This window comes from Aricia agestis, chromosome 6 (assembly GCF_905147365.1).
Source record: "Aricia agestis chromosome 6, ilAriAges1.1, whole genome shotgun sequence".
Taxonomy (NCBI): Eukaryota; Metazoa; Arthropoda; class Insecta; order Lepidoptera; family Lycaenidae; genus Aricia; species Aricia agestis.
The window spans coordinates 1,565,288-1,578,176 of NC_056411.1; the positions used below are offsets into that span (position 1 = coordinate 1,565,288).

The window sequence follows — 12,889 nt, forward strand, 5'->3', positions numbered from 1 at the left end:
ATATTGTGACGATGGTGTGTAAATCCATTACTGAGGCCTGTCCTGTTAACTCTCTCACATGTCAGACTTACAAATTACAATCCAGGAATTCTTACGACAATCGTACCTGCGTATAACCAGATGCGTGTTCGCGGCAGGGGGATGCGGCGCTACAAGTCTCGCTCGCGCGTACCGCTCGCGTAACGCGGCGCCGACCGCGCGGAACGGCGGTAACGCTCGCCAGCAAGTTCGGAACGAACACGACCCGGACACACCGTGACACTTGCACTCGCGACGTACTAGGTCTTTCACCATCTGAGGATATAAAAGTGGTCTTTCAGGAAAATATAATGGTCCATCACTATTTGGGTTATATTAATACTATGGTCTTTAGATATTATTTGCGGTAAATGGTCTTTATCATATATTATACTTATTTTTTACAGATAATGTGTCGTGAAGATTCTCATTTTTTTTTTCACAAATTTTGTGAAAAAAAAAGGATTAGAATCTTCAATCTAAAACTAAACAGTAACTTTAAAAAATAAGTATAATATTATGGTCCTCTACCGTTATACTCATCATGAATCAGTATTCATGGGTCTTTTTCTATTTAGGTACCATAAAGGTTAATAGTTTCTCCGTTCTTTATAAATTTTATCAAACGCAAAAAAACATTAGATCGTTCATTAGGTTCTAGCCATCCCAGATTTAGATACGAAACCAACAAGTTTCTTGACTACCTACTTAAATTAAGTAAGTACTAAGAAGCTATAAAAGATATTACTACGTTGTGTATTTTACACTCATGTAGAAGTATTTAACTTATACATGAGTGTAAAATACACAACGTAGACAATATTATTGCATTATACAACTAAATAATTAAGTACTAAGTACTTATAAGTCTGAGTTTACCAATTTTATTCAATCATTAAATAATTATAATTATTATTTTTACTACATAATTACTTATTTTCCGCTTTCACAATTGCGTTTCGCAAGAACCAGTAGTAAACAGCCGCGGTGGCCGTACATTGCCTCAAATTATAAGAATTACGTTAAGGGCCCCACACACGTAATCGCTTAAGGCACTCATGATGGTCGATCAAGTAATTGAACCCCAAGGCGGTTTAGAGAAACGGAGATGTGCCCGATTAGGGAACAAAGTATACTAATTTAGTCCACGCAATGATTATGCAGGAACGCTGGAAAACATTATTCAAATTAAATATTCCTGTCAACATATTATTTCAAAACTCAGGTTTTGGCGCCAGGTTTATTTTACATAAAAATCTCGATAAAAAAACTAAACCTTTTTTTTTAAATGAAATAAGGGGGCAAACGAGCAAACGGGTCACCTGATGGAAAGCAACTTCCGTCGCCCATGGACACTCGCAGCATCAGAAGAGCTGCAGGTGCGTTGCCGGCCTTTTAAGAGCGAATAGGGTAATAGGGGAGGATAGGGATGGGAAGGGAAGGGAAAAGGGGAGGGTAGGGAAAGGAATAGGGTAGGGGATTGGGCCTCCGGTAAACTCACTCACTCGGCGAAACACAGCGCAAGCGCTGTTTCACGCTGGTATTCTGTGAGAACGTGATATTTCTCCGGTCGAGCCGGCCCATTCATGGCTTTCCCACGTCTAAAAAAAACCTAAAATTGTGAAAGGCTCCACAGTCCACATGCTAAAGAGGTTTAAATTTAGCATACTTTCTGCCTCGGTATGCCATTAAATTTTTCTACTTCAAAAACGCGGGTATTGAACTCCCCCAAAAGCTGATAGCTAAACTTAAACTACATTTGAACTCAATATTTGAGTCTGATTAGTTGACTGTCCACCAACTAGATAGAGTATGAACAATCTCCATTCCCCTTTCAGTATTTGCGTGTCCGCTAATGTTGGAGTGAACTGACAAGTCGACAAAATTATAGAAGACATCACACTTGGCGCCACAGCTGTCATTAGGAAATAGTAATAATGGTACTTGGCCAGGGTACAGTTGCACGGGAGGTAAGTATACCTCGTACTTAGTACTCAGTAATATATACTTACTTACTAGTAATACTTACTTAGTAGGAAGTATAGTGAGTATACTTTGAGATATTATGACTTACCTTTACAGTTTACATAGATTTTGTGGAGTATGCAGAAGTATTGTGCAATGTTAATACAGTTATAGATAAATTAAGTTGCGAAGAGGAAAATAGTAATAATTGTGAAGTAAATAATATTAGTTATTTTTAAATGACGATTATGATGTTTTGCTTTAAATTTTTAGTGAATTTTAAGCCACAGTGCCAGTGCCGTAAATAGGGCGGTGCCACCGGTGCCCAGGCACAGGGCGTAGACTCTGGGGGGCGCAAGAATGGCCAGACAGACAAATCCTTATTTTTAATTGCTCCCGATAAGTTCCCGCTGCGCCCCAGAGATGTTTCCCAATTTAGTAAAAATATATCCACAGCCGAACATATAACCTCCTCCTTTTTGAAAGTCGGTTAAAAAACAAAGGTGCAGATATAGAAGCTCGCACAGGGCGCAAAAAAGGCTATTTACGGCACTGCACAGTGCATACAAACTTTATTGTAATTTTACAAAAGTAACAAGGTTTTGGGATCATTATATTTTATATATTATATTTTAGTAATAATAATTCTTATTGCTTAAGCTTGCTAGGTTAATCATCCATATTTGGTCACGAATAACAAAAAACATTATAAGTTTTGGAAATCTCCAACAGAGATTTCATAAAAACCCGCCTCACTTGATATTCCACAAAATTCTATCTTCAATTTTGTATTCAGGCTAAACAAAAATACATATTAGTATTTTCATAATTTAGTGTGAGAATAATCAAAACGATTCATAATAATAGGGGAAATATATTATAACACCAGCTAATATTATCACAAGCATACAAAAAGACCTATAAGTATCAGCGTTTAGTCAGTCCGGTGGTCGGCCCGTGTCAGACATTTTATAGGTTCAGTAACAGATTCCGACAGGGCGACCTTTTTCGTCCATTTTGTTAGCGATTAACTCATGGGTTAACATCTACCGCTCTACAAAAAGACAACTACCATCTTGCTTATAACGTGCTCTTCTATTTAAAGGCAGAAACGGACCAAATTCCAAAATCAAAGGTTGTTCGATATTTTGTCGTATTTATTACTTTTAATCAAAACTCGGATTTTGTAAAAAATTGCATTTTGGGTAGTGGCGAACTGACCAATGTTTTGTACACTAATTGATCTGAATCTAGAAGATTTTACAATTTCCGTAAAGATTATGAACTTCGCTTGACACACTACCGCGTGTCTAAATTATTGTAAGGCCAAAACTGTTTTACAAGTTTACGCAGAGATACAACGCAAGTCGCAACGATGCTTTAAGTTTATATTTTAAAGATTAATTATCATGTTAATAATAATAAAAAGTAATCATGTAGCTACGTCTCGCGTCACAAATTTTAGTTCGTTAAACGTTTAGTTTGGGCGAAATGGAGTGCTTTAGACTTTATAGCAAAACTTTAGTTGATCAAAAGAAGATAACAAGTATTGTTCTCCTCTCTACAAGAACATATCTCAAACTTTAGACATCCCATCTCCACCCTAACCCCATTAGTACCACCACCGGTGCATGTGCGGTTACCTCGCTCACCTTCCGGCCGGCGCGGTTGTTGTGGAGGTTCATGAGGGACCGCGCGTCCGTCTCCAGCTCCCGCGCGTCCAGGAACCGGCGCGCGAACCGGGAACCGTACGCCACCTCCCCGCACCCGCCCCACTGGAATTGCTCCTGGGGGTGAGCAGCGCGCCGCCTGGGGATAATGTCGACGATGTTAGCCTTAGCGCGTATTACATGAGGGATGAGCTCAAACAAAAACTTTCTGCCACGCACTATAAAACCCTGGAACGAATTATTGTCACCAGCAGTATTTCCGGACCAATACGACCTGCAAACCTTCCAGAAGAGAGTGTATTCCCTCTAAAGAGGCCGACAACGCACCTGCAGCTCTTCTAATGTTGTTAGTGTCCCTGGGCGATGACGGTAGTTGTTTTCCATCAAGTGACCCATTTGCTCGTTTGATCGCGCTCGCTATACGTGTGATCGCCGCCCACGACAGTACCTGGTGTTGGCGCAGCCGCAGGAGGGCAGGTCGCCGCGCGCGCACGCTGTCGTCAGCGCGTGCGTCACGCCCGCCGACGTGATCGCGTACGTGAATGCTGCCTCCCGCGTCGCTGTAAGAAGAATTCGTACATTAAGTTCTAGAATCTAGATATACTAATCCAGGGGTTTCCAAACTTATTTTGTCTACTGCCCACTTTGAGCACAAATTATGTTTTAGCCCCCCCTCCCCCCATTGCTTCAATTTAAAATGCATCCGGATGAAATTAAAATACAAATAACCTCCCCAAGGGTTGGGTCCCACACCGCCCCCTTTTAGACCTTCAGCGCCCACAAGGGGACGTTATCGCCCACTTTGGGAAATACTGTACTTACTCACTTAGATAGGTCCAGACTTAACAAAAGATTTATGCATAACAAGATCATGAGACGTGATCGCGTAAGGGAATGCTGCCTCGCAGTCACTCCAAGAGTCCACGCAGTCCAGTGAACAGAGCCTGGCCAAAAATACAGGCATTTTTTCCAGAACATAATATTTGCTACGGTAGTGTAGTGGCCAATAACTTGCATCGTGATCATAATTATAATTTGCATTCCGATGTGTTGTTCTTAATAACTGATTTTGTAAAAAAAAAATGTAATAAAAAAAAAACAATTGCAAATTCAATAAATGAAACAAGTGAGGCGCGACAAGAACTACAAGACTCTACAAAACATCGTCGCATCTCGACTCATCTCATTTCACTGTGACTATAACGTCATTTAAAACCGGAAAAACACAAACTAAGGTCACTAACTCATAAATATAGAACCAAGACTATAAATACCGGTAATTGGATCTTAGGCAATAGCTCACAGTCGTGACTGCGGCCGATAGCTGATGGCTGATGCCCACTGAGTGCTGATGACTTTATTGACGAGACCAGTTGATGCTGATTGAATGTATAAGTAACGAGGTAAAGGCCGGCGCACAGGTGTGGCTGTAGAGTAGTCTAGACTCTGAGTCCTTTTAGTTTTGAAATTAGTTTTATCCCCATTTGAACATTAAAAAAACATAAAAAGTGAAAAGGAGAATGCCATACACATGAAACAATAAAGTTATACTCTTCTCTTTATTTACCACTAAGTATATTTTAACACAATTTTATAAAATTATTATACTTAATATTTTGTAAAGCTAATATTTTCTTAAATACACATACGTAAACGCGTAGTTTTTTTTAAATAACGATGATTTAGTAGTATTGACTACTCCCTAAAAGTTCTTAAATACTTCCAACCTACCACAAACATTTTGTGGCTTTAGCCCATTTGCATTGTAGAGATCTGAAAACATTTCTTATCCTAAGTGAAAAAAACTTTTTTATAATCTCAAAAAAATTTACGGTAACATGCGCCAGTCCTAACGAATACGCTAGAATGGCGTCTGATAGAACTATCATAATTTAACAATTCGTATACAGTGGGTCGTAATTCAGAGCCCTGCAGTACACAATCAATCTCGCTGATTTCTAAGTTTCAGCATCAATACACATCTCTATTCATTTAACGATCATTGGTCGGTATGGAGTCTTGCAAAATTGGCTAGATGAAATACTCATATTGTATTAATGACTTGTATAGATTGAGTACGGCTTGGTCATAATGGTTGATATGATTTATCCATAATCCATTATCCACACAAGACAATATTAGAAATACGAAAGTGTGTCTGTCTGCCTGTCTGTTACTTTTTAACGCTTAAACCACTGAACCGAATTTGTCGAAATATGGAGACAGTCTGAGTCCCGGAAAAGGATACAGAAAATATTCTGTCCCAAAAATGTACGGTTCCCACGCGATAAACGAATCTTGTCGCAACGGAGTTTCGGCCGTCATCTTGTACAATATACAATTAAACACGTATATAAAATATCACATCTCTTTGTTATAAAAACACAATAAAATCCACACAAAACATTTTCTATTTCACTAAACATAAAGTTTACAACATTTCGAACAATGCTTTTATTAAAATGTAAATTCTCAAAAGCTTACATTCACTAATGTAAAGTTTCATAATGGGATGTAAACATTGCTTTTGTGATTTACACATCGTAAACTTTTCTATTTCATTATAATAATATGTAAATTATCTTGTATGTTTTACTTAATCACATGTTAGTTTATTGAAACTATTAGCTTTTATGCATCTTAACAGCCTTTTTGATAAACGCCTTATAAATAACAAATTAATGTCCGAACGGCAAATAATAATATGACTAGCTATTTGACCGAGCTTTGCTCGGTATTCGATAAAACACGAATTAAATGACATTTTCTAAAAATTAATGGCTTTTTTAACCAGTCGACTGCGACATATATACAAGAATTGGTCGTATAGGTAAAGATATAAGATATCTACGCACGCTTCACACCACGTCAGTCTGGTCCCGTGGTAAGTACCTGAAGGACTTGTGTTACGGGTATCAGACAACGTAAATATATTTAATACTTTTATACTATACATACATTTAAGATTTTTATTATACATATAATTATACATATATTTAACACACATCCAAGACCCAGGAACATTGAAAACTTTTTGTTCCGTCGGCGGGATTCGAACCCGCAACCCTCTGCTTGAGCTACTAACTCTACTACTAACTTGCTCACCAACTGAGCCACAGAGGTCGTCGATTAAGGCACAAAACATATAAAATGACAAAATTTGTATGAAATTCCATGTATTGTACTCGTAGCTGCTGAAAGCTGAAAACTTTTGGATAAACTAATTCATCATCGTCGTCATGTAATGCAAAAAAACTAACAATTCTTGCTGATTTTGAAATAAAACACGTTAATCATAATATTTCCACTTACCTAAATATAATAATTTTCTAAATGGTGTAGAAACACAAAAAGATTTTGGTCCAATTTATAATTATTATAGACGTTCCAGCTCCGTCAGCATAAATAAAGAGGCGTACATTTTCCCGCTATAAAGTAGCCTATGTCCATTCCCGTGATTTACTCTACATCTGTGCTAAATTACATACAAATCAATTCAGTAGTTCGTGAGATTAGCGCGTTCAAACTAACTAGTTATGTATAATATTATAAAGCTGAAGAGCTTTATAATATTATACTGTACTAGCTGACCCGGTGAACTTCGTGTCACTTTAAAACCTTCCCGGACTTCTACGAATATTTTAAGACTAAAATTAGCCCAATTCGTTCAGCCGTTTTCGATTTTTAGCGTTACTAACACAATTGAAAATCCATTTTCATATATTTTACTAGCTGTCCTGGTGAACTTCGTGTCACTTTAAAACCTTCCCGGACTTCTACGAATATTTTAAGACTAAAATTAGCCCAATTCGTTCAGCCGTTTTCGATTTTTAGCGTTACTAACACAATTGAAAATCCATTTTCATATATTTTACTAGCTGTCCCTGGTGAACTTCGTGTCACTTTAAAACCTTCCCGGACTTCTACGAATATTTTAAGACTAAAATTAGCCCAATTCGTTCAGCCGTTTTCGAGTTTTAGCGTTACTAACACAATTGAAAATCCATTTTCATATATTTTACTAGCTGTCCTGGTGAACTTCGTGTCACTTTAAAACCTTCCCTGGACTTCTATGAATATTTTAAGACTAAAATTAGCCCAATTCGTTCAGCCGTTTTCGAGTTTTAGCGTTACTAACACAATTGAAAATCCATTTTCATATATTTTACTAGCTGTCCTGGTGAACTTCGTGTCACTTTAAAACCTTCCCTGGACTTCTATGAATATTTTAAGACTAAAATTAACCCAATTCGTTCAGCCGTTTTCGAGTTTTAGCGTTACTAACACAATTGAAAATCCATTTTTATATATTTTATAGAAGATTGTCATATTATATGGATAAACTGGATGTAAAAGCAATTATTTTTAGAATGCCCATACGGTAAGAGTGCAGTACACCTTCAACATAATATCTACTTATACTATTTTAATAACGTTAATATGCAATCGCCCTAATCCATTAGTGTGTAGGCGCCCTTACGATACGGTGTCAGCTGTCCCGCGCTAATAACTCTATTAGCGCGGGTGTCCACGCGGCAGACACTTCGCGGATAGTATCGGGACTCACGCTTTCGCGATATCACCACACGGCGGCCATTTTGCGGACTTCACTCAGATAGCACCACTTAGCAATTAACCGGGTGATAATAATTTAAACTAGTTATCGCACGGTTGATGCTCGGTTACTTTAATTACAGAAGGAAACTTCAATCTTTTATTTTCTTTTTCATCCTTTTCTTTATAGTAAGCATGTTTTGCATTTGTTATACCGCATTTTGTGATTTAGCGAAATGATTTCAAAAATGAAACGAGCAAACAGATCATCTGATAGCGCTAGGTTAAATCGAGTGTTGAAACTCCCTTACTGTTGAAAGTTGTCTAGTCAACTTACATTTGATATTTTTTTGTAAAGTTAGAAATTAAAAATGTATAGGATTTCAGATAAGGCTAAACTTCGCAAGCGCAAATACATGCGTAATGTCAATTCCTACGTCACACACATTTTCCTAGTGACGTAGGAAAATGTGCCACTTCACTAAGTGACATTTTTTTCAAATTCGTCCCGTTTCGTCCCAACAACATACTCCACCATAGCGACTCTAGTGACAATACATTGATATATGGCAACACAGCGAGTTATTAGTTGAAATTGTCAGTTCCATGTAAACAATGTCCTGTCACAGGACTGACCTTTCACGACGTGCTACCACTGTAATGAATAGCGCATGAATATTATGTTCAGCTAATTCAGATTTATATACAAAATTAAGGATATAGCACGATATTTGAGGAAAATATCCTGTATTCTATGCCAAAAGCTGTTGACGCTAGTAGGTGATGGATTGTTATAAACACCAACGTAATTGCGAAGCTAGAGTATTTAGAGGAGGCGCTGGATGGTGTTGAGTATGCAGAGGACCCGGCAAGGACCGCAAAAGTGAGTAGGGTTGAACATGGGTTGAACTCGGAAAGCAACTACCGTTGCCCACGGATAATCGCAACATCAGAATATTTGCAGGTACGTCACCGGCCTTTTAAAAGGGAATACGCACTCTTTTTAAAGGTTTGCAGGTCGTATTCGTCCGGAAATACTACTGGCGATAGTTCGTTCTAGAGTTTAACAGTGGGTGACAGCAAGTTACGCGAAAAACACACGGTGAAAGACTGCTACTCATCAAGGTGATGAGGATGGTATATTTTCGAGTGGATGGGTAGCCATAGAATGATATGGAACAATTCCTCAGAGCACTCTCTGTGATTGTCGGTTTAAACATAATAAGATTATTGTGAAAGCTCCCTACTCCCATTATGAATAAACAACTTCTAAAATAACCATTTCAAATATCAATTAAATCCTAATTATAAATATAATTTACGAGGTAATTATGTTTATTGGTAGATAATTAGTAGTTTAGAGGTCCATAAATACTATTTCATCTTGCGGTCGTTATCAACCATTTAATTGCCTCTAAATTGAATACATTATACTGACGAGTTATATACGGATTATGGAATATGGATCCTTCAATACTAAAGCCTCGCTTTACATTTCTAGTTACAGAGGCAGAGGTGTCACGCATAGTTTCTGATGAGGTCTCTGAGGTTTATTGACAGGATTTTTTTACCAGCATGAAGTCCGACTAACCTAGCTCCAGTCGTGCCAAAGTTAAAACATTAAATTAACCGTTCAACAATGCCGTACAGAAACCTGATATAAATTCTTTAAAAAAATGAATAATTTTAGTACGGTAGCCTTGTTAATATTTGCAATTTTGTATACAAAATGTTTGACCAATAACAGAATGTATTGTGTCACTAGCTGTCCCGGCAAACATTGTTTTGCCACTTAAATAGTTTAGGCGAAAATCATAAAAGTTTATTGTGCGGGAACCGTACATTTTCTGGGACAAAAAGTATCTTATGTTCTTTTCTGGGACTCAAAGTATCTCCATACCAAATTTCATCAAAATCGATTGAATAGTTTACGCGCAAATCATAAAAGTATATTGTGCAGTAACCGCACATTCTTCCGGGACAAAATGTATCTTATGTTCTTTTCTGGGACTCAAAGTATCTCTATACCAAATTTCAGCAAAATCGGTCCAGCCGTTTACTCGTGATGTCGTGAGTCGTAACCAAGGGATATATGGATTAATTTTTATTTATATAGATAGATCTGCTCATAATCATAAACCGCGATCCGCGCACCGTAACAAGACGAGCCAAGAGACGAAGCGCGTTTTGGGGGTATGAGAAAATTAGTTTTTGGTATAACCGACCCTACCAATAATTGATCGAATAACCTAGCTCCTGTTGTGTTTGCATAATCATGTATTTGAATATTTTACAAATGTTAATCACGCCAATTAGTTTGACGCTAAAACACCTGTCATATCTGTCAGATTGACAGCAAAATGGCGCCCATTCCGAACACAATTTACATTATACAGATAACACAGGTGACAGAATGCAAAATCCGTGTCATGTTCTGAATACAAATGTATATTATATTATATTTACACTAGAAAAATATGTAATTTTGAATGCAGCAGCTAACATAGCAAATCTTTGAAATAGTTTTTTAAAAGTATCTCCCTAATTCGGTAACGGTAGCAGGTAAATTTAAATCTAGCCTGCTAGTTGCTATGCATTAGTTATTTTTATAGTGATAATTTGTGAGTGCAATCTACAAAAGCACTCTTTGTTTCTTTTATAACTCTCGTAACCTATTGGGACAAATAAGGGACCGACTAGTAAGATATTATCAAGATTTATTTACATACCGATCCGACGCATAGATCATAATATTCCTAAATCTCTGACATGCAGGTGATCAGCCTGCATCGTCTTAACCAAACTTGTAAACAACACGGGAATCAAACCCTTAACCTCCTAGGCCCAACAAATCGAGTGCCTGTCACTAACCTGAACCACGGAGGCGTTCAGATATTAAAGTACATATTTTTACAGCATCCATTTTAATAAGTATTAAAAATGCGAAAGTAGGTATAACCGTCTATCAGTCTGTTACCTCTTCACGGTCAAACAACTGAACCGATTTTGCTGGGCACTTTGAGTCCCCGGAAAGGACATATTAGGATTCTTTTTATCCCCTAAAACTGTACGGTTCCCGCGCGATACATGAATTTTGGCTCAACGGAGTTGCGGATGTCATCTAGTACTATGATATAGTTCTGTACCGTTATATTAATATCTATGGACGTTTCACACCACGTCAGTTTGGCCCCGTGCTAAGTACCTAAAGGACTTGTGTTACAGATACCAGACAACGGAAATGTATTTAATACTTTTATACTATACATATATTTAAGATTTTTATTATATCATACACATATTTAATACACATCCAGACCCGGGAACATTGAAAACTTTTTGTTCCGTCGGCGGGATTCGAACCCGCGACCCCCGGCTTGAGCTACCGACGCGCTCACCACTGAGCCACAGAGGTCGTCATTATATGACATATCTAAATAGCCTTTTGCCATCAATACCATCATACGCCTCTGCTTCTACTACTCTAACCTGTCTCTCCGATATCCCCAGTCAATTGAACCCACTCTAATTGGTTAAACGGTTAATTGGTGTTGCCAATTTACAATTAAGTTCAACTTTTTTACCCTGGACGATAAGATTTTTTTTGTGTCGCGTCGTACAAAAAATTACAAATATCAAAACGTTTATGATCGCCTTTATCTTTTCCGTTTTCGAGCACTAAACACAAGGCTTATGTGAGCAGCTAAAAAAAATCTACGCAGATTATAATAATTGCTAAATATTGAAGTTTATACTAAATAAGTTGTACTACTGGGCAATTTATAGTTAAGATATTTCGTTGACATTGTAAGCGGACTAATTGTGGTAGATAAGAAAATCTAAGTGACTGCCAATCTAAAGCTCTGGTGGGCGACAAATCCTTGCCAGTTAAGATAATAATTATGAAACAATATTTTGTTATTTAGATCAACAATTCACTCCCTAAATGCATTGTTTTAGCAGTATTAGGTAATTAGACGATGAAGACTTTAGGTGTTAAAAATTTACATTATAGATTGTAACGATTTGTTAAGTTCTGTCAGACTAGGTAAATCTTATATATAAAATTCTTGTGTCACAATGTTAGGCCGTTTACTCCTCCGAAACGGCTTTACTGATTTTAACCAAATTTTATATGCATATTCAGTGGGTCTGAGAATCGGCTACTGGGTACTTATATATTGATAAGTGCATTTGTTTAATAAATAATAATAAATTATTACAACTCGAGACTGACGGCGATCATTGTTTGTGCGACGGGATAGCGCCATCGCTATCCCGTCGCACAAACAATGATCGCCGTCAGTCTCGAGTTGCCATGTTGCCATGGTGACATACTTATTTAGTCACTTCAATAAAATAATACGGGCGAAATACTTTATATGGTAAAGAAACGTTTGCCGGGACACTCTAGTAATGATGTAAATTTTGAAATAATAATTTTGAGTTAGTAATGAGAAAGCAATAAATAAACTTTAATCATTAGCGTAGTCTGCTTAAGTCTACCTCTTTTAGGTAGAAGAAGAGAACCAGCATTAGATAAACACAAATTAATTTAAAATACATATCATACGACAAATAAATCGTATACGACTTAATATCGTAACAAGTAAACGCACCCTAAACAAACACAAGTCAATTAGCCATAGAGTATAAATCACGTGCGTCAATGTGGGTGTGAT

The 12,889-nt window shown here is 37.4% G+C and overlaps 1 protein-coding gene across 1 annotated transcript in view; it reads right to left on the reverse strand.

The window, feature by feature from the left end:
- The window catches only part of LOC121728035 (protein Wnt-2-like), a 48,974-nt gene that overhangs the window by 1,676 nt on the left and 34,409 nt on the right, over positions 1-12,889 (reverse strand). The window contains exons 5-7 of the mRNA XM_042116133.1: positions 4,102-4,213; positions 3,636-3,792; positions 107-294 (exon numbers count right to left, since the gene is read on the reverse strand). Of these exons, the coding sequence (XP_041972067.1) occupies positions 107-294; positions 3,636-3,792; positions 4,102-4,213 (457 nt within the window). The remainder of the gene's footprint in view (positions 1-106; positions 295-3,635; positions 3,793-4,101; positions 4,214-12,889) is intronic.